At 43.4% G+C, this 19998-nt stretch overlaps 1 protein-coding gene across 12 annotated transcripts in view; it reads right to left on the bottom strand.

The window, feature by feature from the left end:
* Positions 1 to 19998, bottom strand: part of LOC118415773 (IQ motif and SEC7 domain-containing protein 2-like) — a 129238-nt gene that overhangs the window by 5843 nt on the left and 103397 nt on the right. For 11 of the 12 annotated variants that reach the window (XR_004831140.1, XM_035820590.1, XM_035820587.1 and 8 more), the window contains 10 exons: positions 14161 to 14938; positions 13454 to 14004; positions 12941 to 13102; positions 9675 to 9789; positions 8881 to 9055; positions 6504 to 6643; positions 3675 to 3800; positions 1703 to 1802; positions 1395 to 1438; positions 406 to 514 (listed from right to left, as the gene is read on the bottom strand). Coding sequence is in view for 11 of the 12 variants with exons in the window: in XM_035820590.1 (XP_035676483.1) it covers positions 406 to 514; positions 1395 to 1438; positions 1703 to 1802; positions 3675 to 3800; positions 6504 to 6643; positions 8881 to 9055; positions 9675 to 9789; positions 12941 to 13102; positions 13454 to 14004; positions 14161 to 14938 (2300 nt within the window). In the remaining variant the exon portion in view is untranslated. Of the gene's footprint in view, positions 1 to 405; positions 515 to 1394; positions 1439 to 1702; positions 1803 to 3674; positions 3801 to 4590; positions 4711 to 6503; positions 6644 to 8880; positions 9056 to 9674; positions 9790 to 12940; positions 13103 to 13453; positions 14005 to 14160; positions 14939 to 19998 lie in introns of all 12 variants that reach the window. The other variant, XM_035820581.1, reaches the window with a different exon arrangement.

Genomic DNA, 19998 nt, shown 5'->3' with positions numbered 1-19998 from the left:
TCAAGAGAGGGGGAGGGGGCACAGGAGGGGGCACAGGAGGGTGAGGGGGGACAGGTGGAAGGGGCACTTGAGGGGGGGGGCAGGGGGCACAAGAGAGAGGGACACAGGAAAGAGTAGGGCAAACAGGGGATAGGAAAACAAAAAGTTCACACAGACAGAAGGAAAAGACAGCAGAAAAGAAGTGATACAAAGAAATAAACAAGAAAGACGACAGTGATGAATTGAACGGCTGATCAACTATATACATGCAAAGAGGACAATAGAAAATAATGGACAACACAAAACCAAGTCTGTTCCTGCATTGGTGTGTGTGGAGTGAGGAGGGGGGTGACAACATAAACTGATGTGGCCCAATGTGCAAGATCTATTCTCAAGTCACCAGGAGACGGTTCTCGAGACGCTCACCTCCTATCCTGAGATTCTCCATCTCGTTGACCTCCAGGATGCACTCCCGCAGGTCCTGCACAAACTTCTCACGGTCGTGTGCGTTGGGCGCGTTAAATGTCATCAGAACCTGCGGAGGGGTGGGACAGGTCATCAAAACATGTGCACACAAGTCATCAGAACATGCGCACACGAGTTTGAACAAGTCATCAGAACATGTGCACATAAGTTTGGAGGAGTCATTAGAACGTGTGCCCAATTTTGAAAGAGTCTTCAGAACGTCTAGACAAGTTTGAAAGAGTCATCAGACTATCAAACTTAGTTTGAGAGAGTCATCAGACTATGCGTACAAGTTTGAACAAGTAATCAAATTATGTGCACAACTTTGAACGAGTCATCAGAATATGAACACGAGTTTGAACAAGTAATCAAAATATGTGCACAACTTTGAACGAGTCATCAGAATATGAACACAAATTTGAACAAGTCATTAGGCCACACCAATTTAATTTCTTGGTTCACGGATTTTTTCATAAAAAATATGGAGCGAGAGGGCAAAATAAAAATAAAAATTGTAAAATGGTTGGGGTAAAGGTAAGGGCTAATCCAAAACATAAAGACTAAAAAGTTGTCAGCTTGAAAAAAGTACAAAAACACTATTACTTTATGGTAACAACACCTGTACCCACACTTTAAGGAGCTTATAATATAAAGGCCAATTCGTTACACCAGAAAAGTTGGTGAATGGTTTCATTTATGGGTGAAAATTGCTGAGTGGAAATTTTTATTTTTATTTTTTTTCCAAAAAAATAGAAGCGAGGGAATCCGTGAACCAAGAAATTAAATTGGTGTGGCCTAAGAGTAAGTTCAAAACTTTGAATGAGTCATCAGAGTATGTGCACAAGTTTGCACAAGTCACCAAAAGCTGGGTTCAATTCTGGATTGGATGGAATCATGACAAATTCATCAGAACCCAGACATGTGTGAGGTGTTGAGGAAGTGAATCTTACCTTATTGTCTATCATTGTTGTCAATCTGACTCCATATTGATAATCTGTAACAAACACAAAGAACAAAATGGGTAAATTTCAACGTTTCTACTTGTGATGTCCAAGAAAAATCTTCTATTATCACACGAAACATTATATTCTACCCATTGATGTGTGATTTCACTGAGCTTTACTTGTGAAAGATTTGTGTTCTGGTTGCTGACACTACAAAGGGTCAGCATTGTTCAAGGTTTCATATTGCTACATAGACAAGAGCATTCTTGTCTGTTTCCTTAAGAAAGTCTGAGGAATCTTCTGAGCATACTTACGAGACGTCTCAAAGAGCAGCACCTGCATCCCCAGCAGTGAGAAGGCCTGTCGGAAGCTGTACGTCACCACGTGTTTCTTCTTGGCTAGGATCTTAGTCACCTGTGGGGAGGGGGGCGAGTCAGTCCGTGGGCAAGGTCACTTCAACATGATTTAATGTTCCTCAGACAGCTTTTGAAACAACATGGGAGCTTCTCTGACCTTTTAAAATGAAACTGGGATTTCTCACGCCTTTGAAAATTGAATTTTTAGAATGAGTCTGCGATTTTTAAGACTTTATAGAAAATACCAAATAGGTCACACAGTTTGCTGACTTACTGAAATAAACTTACAAGTTTGATCTTTCAAAATGAGACTGGGATTCCTAAGACTTTTTAAAAATGAGAGTTTCCTAGCTTGAAATTAACTGTAACAGTTGAAGTCTGGGATCATAAAACTAAATAAGACCTTTAAAAGTCATAGGGCAGTAGAAAAATGATATGGCAACTTTATGACTTGAAGTGCCGAGAAGGCATGAAGATGACAAACATACATGTTATGTTTTTTTCCACTTGTTTATTAACTACCAAAATTTGACTTCCATTTTTCGTTCTGTCTGAGAAACTAATAATCATGTTGTTCTGGCCCGTCAGCGGGCTTCTATGGACCTACGTCAGCTTTTCCTGTGGGTCTGCTTAACTCTGCTCTCCAATCGTCTTCTCAAATTTGGGAACAAAAGTAAAATTTCAACTGACAGATATTTATCCTTGGCTAAAGGCCAAAAGTTAACATGAATTTGAAACAACTAAATGTAGCAGAAACACCGCAAAAGCTGACATTGGTCAATATAAACAGGTCACCATAAAACAAATGATAATCATGATTTACTCATCACATCTCATGCTTGCGGGAAAGCTAAGTTTTTTAAATTCAAAAGGAAACATGCTTCTGCATAAAACTGTTAGTCAGATTGAGATCAAATAATCACTATTCTGTATGAAAGGGGTGTCAAGCTTTTGTAACTGTAATGTAGGTGCATGGAGTAGACAAATTCTCAAGGCACTGTACAGGCTAACACTGTAAACATCCAGGATTTTATGTGACAAAGTCGGAGCTACACATACAGTTTTCAATGTAGTCACATTGTGTAGTGAGTGGCGGCAGTGGCTAGTTATCCACTTTGTCTAGGGCACAGTATTGCAAGTGAATCCAACCATCTGGCAACCTCAAAAGTTCTAAATGGGAACTTTGCCACTTGTACCCCAGTGTTGTCACTGAGGCCTGGTGTTTACAGTATGAGCACGTATGGTGACTTGGAGACTTGTCTACCCAATGCACATTTTGTTACAGTATTAGATAATCTATACATTGTATCAAAATTAAAGTGGGGCCTACGTTTTAGTACGTTTTCCATTCATCAAAACTGTCAATAGTAGATTTTCGAAAACATTATTTCATCAACGAATGTTTGCAAGCTTTTAGCATGACCCATGACAACATACTGCAGAGACATGGAGCTGAGAGAGTGTGCAAGCAAAGCCTGTCAGACAGCTGATTGTGTTGCATAGTTAGGCGGGGGAGGGGGGTGGTTGTGTTGCATAGTTAGGCGGGGGAGGGGGGTGGGGAGTTAGTCAGAGCAATGGCTTCACAAGAATGGCAGCAAGAGCACATAGCGTCCCACCAAGGGACAAATACACGTTCTATAACACATTCAAATGTAACTAGTACTGATTTTTGGTGCTTTACAGAGTGATATTACAATGACTGTAGCATGTGCTAAAGCTGCCATACTTTGTGAATTATAAATAGCGGGTTACAGGCTGAAGATCATCATTATCAATTACAGTAACGATTGTGTTAATTGCGGATAGAAAGCGTGAGCAAGGAAACGCAGACTGAAACGTTAAACGAAGAGGAGACGGGAAGGAAGAAGTAATTTTCCATGCATGGGTTAATCACAATATTAATCACCTACGGAGAAGAAGAGAAACCTACCACCAAAATGTCATTGAAGAGAAAGATCTCACGCTGGTGCAGCCCTAGCTTTTCCCGCTTATTTGGGTCATGGATCTCGTAAAGTCTACAATAGCAAACCAGGCGCCGGTGGGGCAGAGAGAGCACCTGGCGGGAAACCATCGGCACACGTTGAGAGAACACAGGGGTGGGAGGGGGGTGGAGAGGAGTGGTGAATGGGGGAGGGGGGCCGCACTCTGGACCGGGGAACTTCTGGAAGTAAGTCTTTGTTTGTTTGTTTGTTTGTTTGTCGACGGCAGCAATTGGTTTGTACGGAGGAAAGACAGTGGACTAATGCTACCTGTAACGTCAGACCATTCAAAAAAGCCATCCAGTTTCTGAAGTAAATTTTGTTTTGTGCATCTTACTACTTGGATGTCTAACGTTAACCTTCGTCGATGAACCAGTTTTCTTTTGTGCAAAGTCTAAAAAAGCTTTGCCTGTTGAGTCTAGTCGACCAAAAAAAAACTCTTTTGATCTGATCATAGTGCTGAATCAAAGGATCTAAATTTCTCATTTGGACAATCAATTCTGCATGATTACCCAGCTGTGGCCTTCAACAGTTTCAGTTTTTCTCTTCACAAAAACTGGGTACTGAATGGCATTGTACAGTAAGAGAATGCCTTTCCTGAAGTTCCCGGCATAGAGTGTGGCTCCTCCGCAAATCTGTGTCTGCCCCCCCAACAATGACTTTTCTCTGCAGAACATGGAGGAACGACCTTGGAACAACCTTGGAAGGGTCCTGGTCAAATTTTAGTTTGCCAATCTCAAAAAACATTGTTTTCTTCCAAGAAAAATGTAGCAGGTAAACAGTTTCTTGACTTTTGCAGCCCTCCATGTTCCGGTGAAGAAGACATTGCCAGGCGGGCGCTGATGTCACACACATGTAATGACCTACCACTAGCAAGTCATTAAAGAGAAAGAGGGCGCGCTCGTGCTCTTTCTCCTTCTTATTCACATCGTGAACCTCGTTAAGGTGAGAGTAGCTGACGAGCGCTCGCGTCGGGACCGACCAAATCTGTGGGTCAAACAATAAAGGAACCAAATAAAAGTAAACGCAAAATCATTCCAATAAAATAAACCGTTAAGAACTCGTGCCATGCTCTTTTTGCAAGCAGCTTTTTTCTGTAATGTTGACTTGATGTCAATTTCTAAAGCTAAATCTAAACCATACCAACAAAATAATCATGCAAAAAAATGTCTTTTCATGCAGTCTTTCCTAGTTTAGAGTAAATGTTTGGTGATGTTGTAGAGTTAGGCAAAACTTTTGGTAACTACTTTTTTAAGCAGAAAAAAACAAAACATCAATTTGAAAATAGTAATTTTTTGGCAATTCATTCATTTGGAGTTTTCAAGATGTTTTCAACCAAAAAGCTTCATCTTACTGTCTTCGGTAGGGTATCAAAAAATCTTCATTGTGGCTTTCTAGTTAGGCAATATTTTCCTGTACATTGTTGACCACTGGTAATCGATGTTGAACCATGACATTGTGCAATACTCAGGATAACATTGAACTTGTCGTCAACATATAAAACAGAGACAAACACACAAAAACAACTGCAGAATGTTACAAATCATTAATTCACACAAACATACTGAAATCCAAAATCGATCACATGTGCTATTGTCTAAAGGCAAAAACATTGATCTGAAGTTACAGTTGGTTGTTGGCATCTTGGCAGGTATCAGGCTGTGTAAGGGGGCTGTCACAATTTGTGTCTGAGTGTGTACGTTTTGTATTGACATTTTGTTGGCTTTGGTACAATTTTGTGCCCAGAAAAGGAATTTTTACTTTGACCAACCATCCTGCAGCCTAGTTATCAATAAAAAACTTCTTTGGCTGCAAAGTTTACCTCAGCCAAAAACAAGTTGATACGAAACTCACAAGGACTTGATTTAAACACAAGTGTATCAGCTCCTTACATGCACTGAACATAGCACCACATTCACATGTAAATTGTAAAAGCACCAATCATAGATGTTATCAGCATTGAAACATTGAAAAGAACTTCAGACATCATTCAGCAAACTACACTCACACCACGACAAAACAAATCTTCCAATCAAAATCGGATCGGCCCGTGCCGTCGCTATCACAAGAAGGATGGGACAGAAAAATCCATAGTATTGTGATTTTAGCTGACTGATGCGAGGCCCCAGATTGGGCCTGGTGAATATGATCACTTCTGCTGAATAAATCAGCCTGGATAATTCCTGCCGTTGCCCCGTATTGACCGCTGGAATTGGTGCCCACGGCCGGGGGATATAAAAATGCCCAGATTTAATGACGGCGTGCGGCCGGAAGCGGAAAGCTTAACGAGAGTTCTGTCCTGACGTGTGTAAAGCCGATAGTGGGCAGTCTGGCCTCCGGTTTCTTAACGTCACGGCAATTCCTCAAGTGTCTTATATCAGTCTGGGCTCTCAAACTGTCTCAGTCTTACAGGGATCCTTTAGAAGTCGGGCATGTGAGTTTCAGTACAAACTGACGCGGAAACCACAACAGAAAGATAGATGTAACAATTTGCACTCCCAAATCAAACTACCTACTAGAGATTTTATTCGAACGCAGAATATTGCAAAAATGCATGACTTCTCCAATATCAGCCAGACCCAGACTGGTCACACAGACACACCTCAACATAGGAGCTCTTCACATTGTCAACCATAACTACAAAACTTTTATTACAATCAATACATTTAATTTCTTAACTTCTGAAGTTGTCACACACCTCACACGACAGAGCACATAATACAACAACATATCAACAACAATAACAACAACAACAACAACATAAGCACGGTCCCACTCACTGGTTTGTTGCCCACGATGTTTTTCTCCACCTTGGCGACCTGGGTCACGTGATCCGGGCCCGTCTTCAGCTCCGTCTTGGATATCCTCTCGTAGATCCCCACCAGGATCTCACGCGGGATGTCTCCACCCGCATCCACGCCTAGCAACACAGGGCAAAGGTCAAAACATGCATAGCAACACAGGGCAAAGGTCAGATAATGCCTAGCAACAGGGCAAAGGTCAGGTAATGCCTAGCAACAGGGCAAAGGTCAGGTGATGCCTAGCAACAGGGCAAAGGTCAGGTGATGCCTAGCAACAGGGCAAAGGTCAGGTAATGCCTAGCAACAGGGCAAAGGTCAGGTGATGCCTAGCAACAGGGCAAAGGTCAGATAATGCCTAGCAACAGGGCAAAGGTCAGGTAATGCCTAGCAACAGGGCAAAGGTCAGGTGATGCCTAGCAACAGGGCAAAGGTCAGGTGTTGCCTAACAACAGCACAAAGGTCAGGTGATGCCTAGCAACACAGGGCAGAGGTCAGCTCTGTTCTCAATCACTTGTTCACTCACTCACTATCACCCACTGACTCATTCACTTGCTCACACTCACACATGCACTCATTCTCACTTGCAACTCACACTTCTTTTTACTCTTTCACTGACACATTTACCCCCTCATTCCGTCATTCCTCTTTTATTCCCTCCTCTGTCCCCTAAGGGCCGACCCACAGGTTTGTGAGTTCTGAATCAATGCCCCATCGATCCCCGCCGGCCCGTTACACTCCCCGATAACGTCTCCTTTAGTTCCCCCATCTCTCTCTCTCCATCTTCCTGAACATGGCAGGAAAATCCATGGCTGAACTTGCACCATTGATTCTGACATTCATTATTCCATGGCCAGACGTTCTGCATACAGGATGGCAATGGCCCCCCTGCCCCTCTCCAGTGTTCTACCATACTGTACATTTTTTTGTAGCAGAAAGAGAACGTAGGTTTTTGCCTTGTTTTAAGTTGGTGACTGTGACAATTGCTTGTTTTGGCAGTGATGTACTGTAGATACCGGTGAAATGGACTGGTGAAAGTCGCCTGCTCTTTTTCAAAAGTATGATGAACCTGCTCATAATGTTGCATGCCTAGAGCTATAGTTAGCTGTCTAGTGACCACATTGCATTGTCACTACTGCAAATCGAATAAAGTCCAAGTCATGTCTAGAGTTCAAGCCTGCAAAATCACCATGGCTAGACCAGTCAGTCGCCTGTCAATCAAACCTTTCTCAACCAACCATGATGCAGCTGTCACAGTGCAGCACCTATCACATCTGACGCAGACTACAGAGAGGCCATCTCATCACACTGACATTGCCTCTGGATCAAGTCTCCAATATTGCCATGACAACACCTGTCCATCACCTGCCCATCACATCTAGCAGCACCAACCAGAGTGCAGCACCTATCACACATGATTGCTTCAGGTTCAAGTCCCCAACATCACCATGTCCATCACATCTAACTGCACCAACCAGAGTGCGGTGTGTATCACCCATAACTGCCTGTGGTTCCACCTGCCCTGCAAGTCAATAACATTGCACACCTCATCCTGTACCTGGCTGGGCAGGTTTACAGTGGTCAGGGGGGGGGGGGGGGAAATTGGACGCTTTGTTTCCAGGCAACCTTTCACTTCGTTGGTTCTGATTAAAGACTGGGGAAGGTTCATTGGGCCTGCGAAGCCTGCAGGATAGTTTTCTTGTACTGATGGTTGGTTTAAGTCTGACTCTTACAAAAGCATCATTCTCACTGTTTTAGTTTTATTTCAACATTTTCTTGCACTCTCCAATAGGTTTAAGTCTCACTCCCATCTGAGAGGATTAAACCTGTTTTCTGTCATATTTTCATATGATATTGGAGGGACCTTCCATGACGGTTGACTGTGGTGATGCTTGCTTGGCACCCGCTGTACCGCTTACTGTAAATGTGGTTGGGTGGAAGACACCTAGCTTGTCAACGAGTTGTTTCTGGTGCCATGTGTCGATCTTACAAGCCAGCTATTATATGAATCCCCATGTCCCGGAATATATAAAGAAATAACGTTACTACATGGTGAAACCATCCTACTACGTAGGGGCATCCAACAGCCAAACTGCCTGTCTGGATGTGCCCTGCTCTTTCAACCGTCACTCTTAGTTCCTGACCGTCCTGCTTATAAATATTAATGAACTTACCCTTATATATGCGAGACAGCTTTTGAAAATGAAAAGCCTATTCTCTGATTGGCTGACAGCTGGTTTGGGGGGGACGTCCACAGGAACTAAGAGTGACGGTTGGAAGAGCAGGGACATCCAAGTCAGGCAGTTTGGCTGTTGGATGTCCCTGTGTAGAAAGATGGGTGAAACTGAAGCTGGCGTACCTTTCAGATTCTCGACGAAGTTCTCCTGTTTCATCTTTCTCTCCCGTTTGATGTTGGGGTTGTGCAGGTCTGTGTTCAGCATGATGATGGCGAAGGCCAGGATGAAGATGGTGTCGGGGTGGTTAAACTGGTGAACCACGCTGGGGTTGCAGATGCAGTATCTCTGAGAAAATGCCTGTAAACAAACAAACAAACAAATAAACAAACATCGCTGGGGTTGCAGATGCAGTATCTCTGAGAAAATGCCTGTAAACAAACAAACAAATAAATAAACAAACATCGCTGGGGGAGGGGGTACAATGTTAAACTGGTGAACCACGCTGGGGTTGCAGATGCAGTATCTCTGAGAAAACGCCTGTAAACAAACAAACAAACAAACAAACATTGCTGGGGGGGTACAATGTTAAACTGGTGAACCACACTGGGGTTACAGATGCAGTATCTCTGAGAAAACGCCTGGGTGGAGGGAAAGTTTGTTTATTTTTATTCATCTTTTCTGATAGATATCAATTTCTGGAAGTAAAAAATGCATACAACATATTATACGATAAAGTACGTACCCACTAGTTCCACGTGCATCAAATTCACAATATTCTACTAAACTCCCTAATTCAGTAACTACTCTCCAATTGTCCTTGAAGCAATCTCAGACTATGCTCAAATACAATGTGCCTGACAAAAGTTAGGTACCATTACAGAAAGATCATCTTGTTGTGTGTTATTTGATATCCTTCCTGGTGTGAGAGTTCCAGGTCATCAGGACAAACATTAAGGTGTGAGTAACTGAAACTGACCTCGATGAGCCTCTCCACCTTCTGTGCCTCGCCCTGTACTCTGATCTGGGACTGGAACTTCCGCAGGGCCTCATCCAGTTCCAGGTCAGCAAAGTCCATCTCATCCACCACACAGCTGTAAACAAACAAACAAACATCAATAAACAAACAGTAAACAAACATCCAGTTCCAGGTCAGCAAAGTCCATCTCATCCACCACACAGCTGTAAACAAACAAACAAACATCAGTAAACAAACAGTAAACAAACATCCAGTTCCAGGTCAGCAAAGTCCATCTCATCCACCACACAGCTGTAAACAAACAAACAAACAAACATCAATAACAAGCAAACAAAGAAACAATCATCATGTTCAAGACCAGGAAAGTCTTTGTCATCCACCACATAGCTGTAAACAAACATCAGTAAATAAACATAAACGAGCAAACAAACAAAGAAACAAACACCCAGTTACAGGCCAGCAAGGACTGAGACCTGCAGAGAACAGAGTTCAGTTTCTGTGCGAGCCACAGGGCCTCAGGCTGAGAAAACGTTCTATACCTTTCTTGTGATATTTCAAACCCCGTCCTCCAAAGTTGCCCTCCAGGAGTTTCCCTCACAGTCTTACAAAGCTCCCCACCTTCCCAGCCCCGAGATGCAGTTCCACGTCAGTCTGTGTGTCCGGGGAATTCTGACATGTTTTTAAAAATTCTATCTCGCACTCCAAACTTTGCCTCCAAAGTTCCCCTACAGCAGTTTCCCTGCGTCATATAGCTTCCACTTCCCCAGGAGTGGAGGAGTGGTTTCATGTTAGCCTGTATTACTAAGTGGTTCCATGTTCCATGCTAGCCCATGTCCGGGAGAATGCGGCCCATGAAAGGGCAGTAATTTGCTGCTGATATGGAGAGGTTTATTTGCACCTGGGACCTTCCTGATCTGATGGCGGGTCGGATCAATTCTCCGGCATGTTTGAGATGATCCATCAACTCACAGCTGCACAAAAATAACCCAAACCTTCAGGCACTCAGGAAGTGTGTTTCTGGGTTCCAGTAAGTGGGCAGGATAAATAAGGAGGTTATAAATGGTGGTTAAACTTTTTTTTCTATTTTGTCTGTGTTTGGGTTTAACAAAGATATGGGCTTAATACTGAGCCAGGGAGGCTACATAAAAATAACCCCAACTTGCAGGTGCTCAGGAAGTTGTGTTTCTGGGTTCTTTTTTAGTTCATTTGTTAACAGGATAAATCGGATGTTATAAATAGTAGTTAAATTTTTTGTTCTTTATGTAGCCTGTGTTTGGGTTTAGTTATGGGCTACACTGTGTCAAAAATATCTCAAACCTGCCGACATTCAGGATATTGTGTTGAGGGGTTCAGGTTGTTTGTGGACAGAATAAGTCAGGAGGTCCGAGGTTATAAATGGTAGTTTAAGTTTTTTTTCTATAACGGTTACATACAAAGTCATGTCTCCTGCATGTGTTTGGATGGAAGAAATTTATGGACTAAACAGTCAGGGAGAATTCACAAAAATAACCCCAACCTGACAACATTCAGGATGTCGAGTTTTCCGAGGTCTTACGTCATTTGTGGACACTAACAGGATATGTCAGGAGGTGGTTAAAGCTCTGTCAGTGGTGTCTCTTGTGTTTGGGTTCAAGAAATATATGGGCTCTTCCCTCATGTACATTATGTAGGCTGCACAAAAATTACCCCAACCTGCCTCTGCTCAGGATGTTGTATTTTCAGGGTTTATTTGTGGACACTTAGACAGGAAATGTATACGTAAGGACCAGACTGTAAGACGTGTCTCGTGTTTAACAAGTATATGGGCTCTTTAGTCGGGGAGACACTCAGGATGTGGAGGTTATGAATCACAGTTGTTTCAGTTTTTGTTCACTCTAAGAGTTGTTCTATTTCTAGTCCTGCCTCCAGTTTGGGGGTTTTAACAATTTGAAAGTAATTTGGAGGTGTGTTACAGTAACAGCTCGAGCCTGTCTGAACCAAGCCAATAATTTGCAGCAGCCCCAAACCCACCCAGCTCCCCCAGACCCACCGTTCCCCATTACCCATCCTGCATCAGGGCATTACCTACAGGATTGGCCTGTTATCAGCTCCCATGGAAAACCCTGGTCTTCTCCAAATTGCACATTTGAACTTGGCAGGGCAGAAATGGCCTGAATCGTGGGGGAACGTACGGTAATGGAACAGACTTGGCTTTCAACACAGCAGGGAACTTTTATGGTGGTGAAAGAAATAATAAAAACTGGGCTGATCCATTTACAGTCCACATCGAAGTACGTGAAAATTTTTGAGCCTCTTTCAATGGATTAACTTTTGTCATCAATTAAAGTATATGTCGAGGAAGCACAGTAGCTATGCCTGCAATATATCATGTTACTACTAAAGACAGAAATAAACTTTGAGATACATTAGGCATAACAAGGAGGAATATGATTAACGTACTGTTTCCAACCATACCGTGAAAGTATACCTCATACAACACATTGAAAAATAAGTACATTCACTTTCAACATGACGAAAATCAATGTTTCACACTTGGCATCTCCAATTTTAGGATGAAGTTTGTATCCTGAGTTACACTTGGCATCTCCAATGTTTCAGTTTGTATCGTGAGTTATAGCTCCGTCCTGACCACCATTACCCTGCACCATGTTCACCTCTCCAGTAGGTAAATAAATAAGCAGATTTACGGCAGTATTGAGTAGTACAGGTCAGAACTGGGGCACTAAATCTGCTGGGAAACCACCATGGCTAGAAAAGATTGAAGATCTTTCAGGAACCCTTTTACTACGCTCAGTCTGATTCTTCAGATTTCAACCGTTTAGTTGATAAAATCCAGAGAAATTTGTTACTGCAATATCATTTCTCTTTTTTATTAATGATGCAAAAGGCATGTTGCATGATAGACTAGAAGGCTTACATTTAGTTTATTGAAAGATTTATAGATTGACAGAGATTTTAACTAAAAGTCAGGGAGGGTAATACAGTATGAAAGCACAATTTTGCATAGAATCAAAAATCTAACTGGAGTGAAAACTTTTCTTGGTGCTGTTTTGGTCATAGAATTTAACTTACTGCATTCTCTAATTTTTTTCTGAAACAGAATAAAGGGGTGAACCCGTTGAACAGAGCTGCCTGGAAGTGTGGTGTGAAGACTAGCCAACTGGTATCCCAGCAGCAGTATATTCAAATACTGGATGCTACAGTAACTACATGTTGTACACCCTTACTACTACTACTACTACTACTAAAAATGGAGCCTAACTCACTCCAGCACGTCTCTGTTGAAGTCCTTCTGACAGTTGCCGAGGTACTCCCCGATCATCTGTCTGCTCAGCCCTCGTCTGCTCAGCAGAAACTTCGCCACCGCCTGGGGGGTGTGCTGCAGGAAGCCTTTATCAACAAGGTACGCGATGCCCTTCTCTGGTTTCCTACAAGACAAGACAAGACACAAGTCTTAAGAACATCTCAAGGAAATTTCGCCATGGCCTGAGGTTTCTGCTGCAAGCTGCTTTTATCTGTGAGATATGCGATGCCCTTTCCTGCAAGATGCAGACACAAATCTTAAAAACATCTCAAGGAAACATTCATTGTCATGTTCTAAGGTGTGTGCTGCCAGCATCAACTTCATTATATTAAGCATTAAGCATTATGCTGCAGTATATGTATATCTATCTTCATATCTATGCACAAGTCCTGATTCATTAGCATTAGTCTATCTTTAGATAGATATCTTAGCATACCACAGTACTAGACTAGACTAGACTAGACTAAGTTCTTACTTGTTGAAGAGGTTGAGCCCTATTCTGTACTGCCTCTTCCTCTGGACATCGTTGATGGGTGTGAACACAGCGGAGTCCCGAGACATGCCCTTGTACACGCCGTGGATCGAGCTCGACCCGCTCAGGCTGATGGTTTCGCTCGATAGGCTCATATTGTCCGGCGTGTTTGAGCTGCTGCCCTGGCTGTCGTTGTCTCCGTCCGACACGTCCGAACCCGCGGACCGCTGTGCCCCGTTGGTCGCCACGGCAACCCGTCCCAGCTGCTTGTGCTTCCAGACCGGCGAGGCTTCCGGAGTCCCGCTCCGACGCCCGCTTTGCGGCGAGCCCCGGCGCATCAGCGCGGCGTCCGGAGACATCCGCGCACCCGGGCTGGTCATGTCCACCACTACGCTGGGAACCGGGCGCATCTCGACCCGTCCGGCTTCGTGCGACACCTCCCCAAGGTCGCTGAGGTCGCGGCTGCTGCGGCTGGCCGTGCTGTCCGACCCGCTGCCCTCGTCACTGCTGCGGCTCATTCGGATCCCACTGTCACCGCTGTGCCCGTCAGCAGCCTAGGGGGAGGTGAGAACAGTTACTGACACAAACATGCTGTCCTTGACTCCCAGGTGCCTTCATCGTACTTAAAAAAAGTACCATGTGTCAACTATCAGTTGCAGCTAGGACAGTTTAAGACAGCCACAAAATATTGTAACAGTTGTGTGTCTTACCTTTTGTTTCTGCTGTTCCACATACAGAGTCATCTCATAGTCAGCATCGATCAGCGCCCTCTGGTCCTGGATAGCCATCTCCCTGGCACCATATATGGCGTGTTCGGGCGTGGCCTCCTGGCTCAGGTCGGAGTCGGGGTGCACGGCGAGGCGATAGCTGTCCTGCCGAGACATGCTCCCGCTCGAGGTGCGGCACCGCGACCCCGCCGCGCCACCGAGCACGTTCGTTAACGTCATGTGCTCCTCGGGCATGTCTAATAACGAAGTCTCTCGAATTTCCGCCACGGACGGCATCGTCATGGACCGCGACCCGTGACCTTTCACCCCGCCACGACCCAGCGAGGCCGTGATGTCATCGTCCACCTCGATGGTGGATAGCCGGAGCGTCTGCCAGTCGATTCTCCGCGACATCCGGTTCTCCAGCTGCGCATTCCGCAGCTTCTGGAAGTTGCGCGTCATGCAGTAGTGTCGGAAGGCGCGCTGGATCACGCGGGCGGCACGGTTCGCGATGAAGTGGCCGCCGTATTTCCGTTCTAGCAGCTCGATCTGCTTGTGTTGTAAGTCGATGGACAGTTCGTACTCGCTTCCCACCGAGCGCGACCGCTTGATCGCATCCTCCTCCTGCTGGATTCGCTTCAGCGACTTCTTACGCTCCTGACCTTTGAACTCGCGGTCAAAGTTCGACGAAGGCGACGTTGTTCCCTGCGCGGACGTCCCCTCTAGTGCCTCAGCATGGACTACTGTGTCTCCCTCACTCCCTACTAGCGCTGGTCGGGGGCTGAGGAAACAACAGAGAAAACATGTTAAGTATCACACCTCAATAAGCAGAATACATTATGATCCCTGCATCAGGAGTTTTCCTATATTATATACATACCACAACATTATATGTTAATCTGAACAATAAGTCCCAAAACGATGAAGAACCATCGACCAACCATTCCCTTCCCTTCTTCCTCCAACATTCCATTTACTCCTTTCCCACAGACATCAGCATGTACATCAGATATAACATTAACAGCTTTGCAAACTCAACATCTATGATACATCAGGCCTGAATATTCCCAGCACGACGAGATTAATGCCTTTCATCTCAAACAAACGCTAGACTAATATAATAACTCATCCCAGCTCTGCTAGTGCCAGGGACACAGGATGGTTCTAAAAACAACATACGAAGAACAGATCTGGCCGAGGATCTGACATCACAGCACCTTTGTTACCTGTTATCTTATTAACTTAATATAAAACCATTTGTCTCATTTCACATCCTACTGGACATTGGTACATATAGTGGTTTTCTAGATATAACATACTGTATACACATACGATAGGTAGATACAAACCAAACAGACAATATGATATAGCCAGCCTGAATCACTGCCGTTACTACCTTTCCTCTGCACCATAGTTCATCTACATGTACTCTCTCATCCACTGATACAGCATATGATATATGATATATGATATGATGGTTCTAGAAACAATATCCACATGACAAATTCAGCCCAGAATCTCCCATCACCGTTCCGTTATTACCTTTCCTCTTCACCATCGTTCATCTAGTCCCTCATCCACTGATACTAGCTCCAGGGACATGTACGTAACGGTACATGTAATACGACTGCTAAAAGGAAATTAATAGCCACATGACATATTCGGCCCAGAATCTCCCAACACTGTTCTGTTATTACCTTTTCTCCTCAGTCCGCACCAAAGCTCATGTGCTCTCTCATTCAATGCCACTACTAGCAGCTACTAGATCCTGGGACATCTCTACTGTTTAGGAAACAATATTCACATGACAAATCTGGCCCAGAATTTCCTATCACCGTTCCGTTATTACCTTCTCTCTCACACACCCATTTATCCCTCCTCTCTTCGCGCTGCCGTGAACGTCGTGACGTCCCGACGCCGTTTCGCGTTACGCTCCCACGCCCATAATTCCCCGAACGACAAATAGTTAGCGATGATTTATCTCCCGAGCGTCCCACAGCCATATCTCCTCCCCCCGAGGCCCCAGCGCCGGGTTACCTTTCCAAGCTCACCAACAAGAGAAACGGATTGATTTTCACAGGTGCAGAAATCAAAGGGGTCATCCTTTTACAAAGCGAAGCACTCAGTTTTCTCACACGTATAAATGTAACGCCACCTCTCAAATCTGCTTTCACAAGGCTTTGCAGAATGGAAACTGATGGGACCGATTGACAACAACTGCTGCCGCTTACCTGGGAAGCATTCCATCTTTAGTACACACCATTCGGTTTACTCCTGTCCATATTCATAAGGGTTACACTTTGATAGGCCATAAGGGCTCAGGCAGGAAGCTTGTTCTTCTCAATCCTCTCATAAAATATGGCTTTTATTCATGCTGAAGGCTTCAGGATATGATATAAGTGGAGTATAAATGTATGAAACTATTTGCTCAGCCTGAGCAGGATATGATCAAGCCTTAATATTCATAGAATTATGATTTATAAAGGCCATGAGGGACAAGCCATGAGGTGCCGTGAGGAGGACGGTAAAAACATGCCAGTCAGAGCCAGTATAACTAAAACCTGTTTGCCTGTAAGGGTGATCATCGATATTTAGTAAAATCTGAAAACAATATTTGCTGAAAACCAGCAGGATAAGACTTAATAATAGTCTATTATCATCATTATTATTCATTCCTATGATTCATTGGTAGTTTGCAGAATGTTGTTCTGCACCATGCAGCCCAGCCCTGACCCCAATAGATAACAGACATGATTATAAGGAACCATCAGGGGAACACAGGGGAATATAGATATGGTGATCACAACATGGACAGGTCTGCTGGAGGATCTGAGAGAGAGAGAGAGAGAGGGAGGGAGAGAGAGAGAGAGAGATAACAGACATGATTATAACGAACCATCAGGAGACCACATGGGAATATAGACATGGTGATTACCACATGGACAGTTCTGCAGGAGGAACCGAGGATGAAGAGAGAGAGAGAGAGAGAGAGAGAGAGAGAGGGAGAGAGAGAGAGAGAGAGAGAGATAACAGACATGATTATAAGGAACCACCAGGGGACCACATGGGAATATAGACATGATGGTGATTACAACATGGACAAGTATGCAGGAGGAACCTAGGATGAACCAGGGACTGACAAACACCTGCAAATACACAAATGTGCAAGCAACAAGCAGGGGTATCTGATTATGGAAATCCTGAATGAGGGAATCTAGACTGTATTGAATAAACAGGGTTTAGATACATTCATCTCAGTTTGCCATATATGTTTATCATATTGGATTCCTTATCAGGTAGTGGCAAGATGGATGAAATGTTGACAAAATGTTGCTGCAATTCTAAATCAAATGTGAGTAAAAAGATATTTTCAGTCAAAATTTATAAAAAGCAAATCAGATTTACATTTCAAATGTCCACCCAAACCAACTCACACATCAACTTAGGCAAAAAAGGCAGAGTTTGGTATTGGGAGTACAGTCTAAAACATTGAGAATGACATTTTAGTTTTTTTGCCAGTCTAAATGCCATTTTCAATGTCCCAAAAACTAACTTAAAGTTTGTAACATGGTTAAATCACCAGATACTACTACCCCGTACTACTACAGCTACTACTACTACTACTACTAACTGATCTACAAAAAAGCCATCTACACACAGCAAAATAAAAGCATTTACCCGGCTGATCAGCATAGTCTAAACGATCCCATTCTCTCGCAGAGCGCTGATTGCCAATCTACGGGAGTGCACCCATATGGAAGGTCAACACGGAATTCAAATGGGGCGGAATAACGGCTGGGTGGAAGCAGATTGGTAGCGGAATATTCCATTAGAACAAACCCAGCCTAGGATCATGTTAGGGTAATGGTGGGGGCTAGAACTGTTTGCAATTGGATGCTGGCATAGATGGGAATAAATAACTGCGTGATTAAAAAGACTTTAGATGATAAATAAAAAGTAGTGATTGTCTGAAGCAGTATTATATAACAGTGCTATGATATGTTGATACTATAAAACTTGCACCAGTGCAGGGATTTGAAATGTTCTACCATTTAGTTCTTACCAGTAGGGAAAGTTTCAACTATGATGTAACCCAGATGCACACACACGCACGCACACACATGCACAAACAAACACACGCGCACGCATATATATGTTACAATCTGAAGTTATATAATGATTAGGCCCTTTCCGATGTCCATCAAAAACGGTATAATATCATTGTTGAATAACTAACTATTGTATAAGTAGGCAATCAGAATTCAAATCTAAATTCATAGCTTAATATAATCATGGTATAAATCAATATTTTCCCTGCTGACAATTTTCATCCCGTGTGTTTTGCTCCCATTTTCTTCAGAAATAAAAACTATATGAGAAGTAAGTAAAGATCCTGATACAGCCTCCAGGCTTGTATATCACATGAGAACTGCAGCAGCAGCTCCAGACATACAGTTGATGAATACTTTACGACGCAGACTTCCATCATCAACAGTCAAGTCTTATTGCAGCTCTGCCGACCGTGACCCCAGCGGAACCATAAACTACACGACTTCCATCCCCACAGGTGTAAAATAACACTTTCACTGACACTTTCACCTCACAAAAAGCAAGCCCATCCCTGAGAGCCAGTGATGTATTTCAGGTATGAACCAACTAGGCGACCCTGCTGTCTCCAGCTTTGAATTAGGATCTGTCCACCTCACTGTTTCGGAGCCCATGTTGTTGATTTTAACATTATGTTAAATTTATCAATTTTTGAAGATACATTTGCATCAATATCATGTCATGAAGTTAATTTTTTTGGATGCATGAGATACCTTCTTTCCCGTCCCAACAAGCAAATTTCCATCCCAGGACAGAGGGACGGGTCCTACAGACACCCCCTTGTAAAATAATCCTTACGCGGCTAGATTCTTTTTGCTACAAATGTAACAACAGACCGTCCCTAGCGATGACTTTGCCACTGATGCAGTACGGAGATTAGGACACGGTTTCCTACACATGTCAGCTGTAGTTAAGGGAACATGTACGTTATAGACACGATTAGCTGAAAACTCGATGCCAATGATTTCTATCTCAATCCTTAAGGTACACACGAACTTAAGGAGGATCAAGTCTTGGCTTATCGGGGTTCTCCAGACGTGAGTCGTTCCTCTAAGGATTGCAGAGTCGAAAGAAAAAATAAGCAGTGAAGACATAGTACATATTTATATGTGACATACATATATATATGACCTATCAAAACATGGAACAAAATGAACTTTGGTTTTCCTAACTTTAGTTTTATATATGACGTTCACTACTGAATGGAGTTAATATACAAAAGAAGGTGGTAACGTTATATGGAGTAATTTGTCACCCCAGGATTAAACTTTAGATTTTCATCAAACCTGATTGTTTTCAGCTTGATTTAAAGCACAATTTCCCCACGTTCTGATATCACTAGTAGTGCAGAAGTGATGCATCACTCTACGAATTAAGCGAACAAATTTGCTGCCAGCTTCACTATGCTATATTTCCCACACATAAACACTGAGGATCTTATTTTCCAGGCAATATATCACTAGTCCTTATATGGCATGATGTATATTCCTGGCGATATATCACACGACCTTATATGGTATAATGTGTATTCCTGGCAATATATTACAACACCTTATATGGCCAGACCTCATCACAAGCCCATCATCCATAGCAAGAAGCAAGCGAACGAGGCATAAGGGGGTGAGAACGGCACACAAGAGGGCGAGAATGGCACATAAAGATGAAGTCATACAAGCGGACGTACAACAACAATAAATATGGGATGTGATCATCGTGGCAGGTGGGAGGGCAAAG

Source organism: Branchiostoma floridae, chromosome 5, assembly GCF_000003815.2.
Source record: "Branchiostoma floridae strain S238N-H82 chromosome 5, Bfl_VNyyK, whole genome shotgun sequence".
NCBI lineage: Eukaryota > Metazoa > Chordata > Leptocardii > Amphioxiformes > Branchiostomatidae > Branchiostoma > Branchiostoma floridae.
Note: the sequence above shows the minus strand (reverse complement) of the source record. Positions and strands in the feature narration are given on the sequence as shown.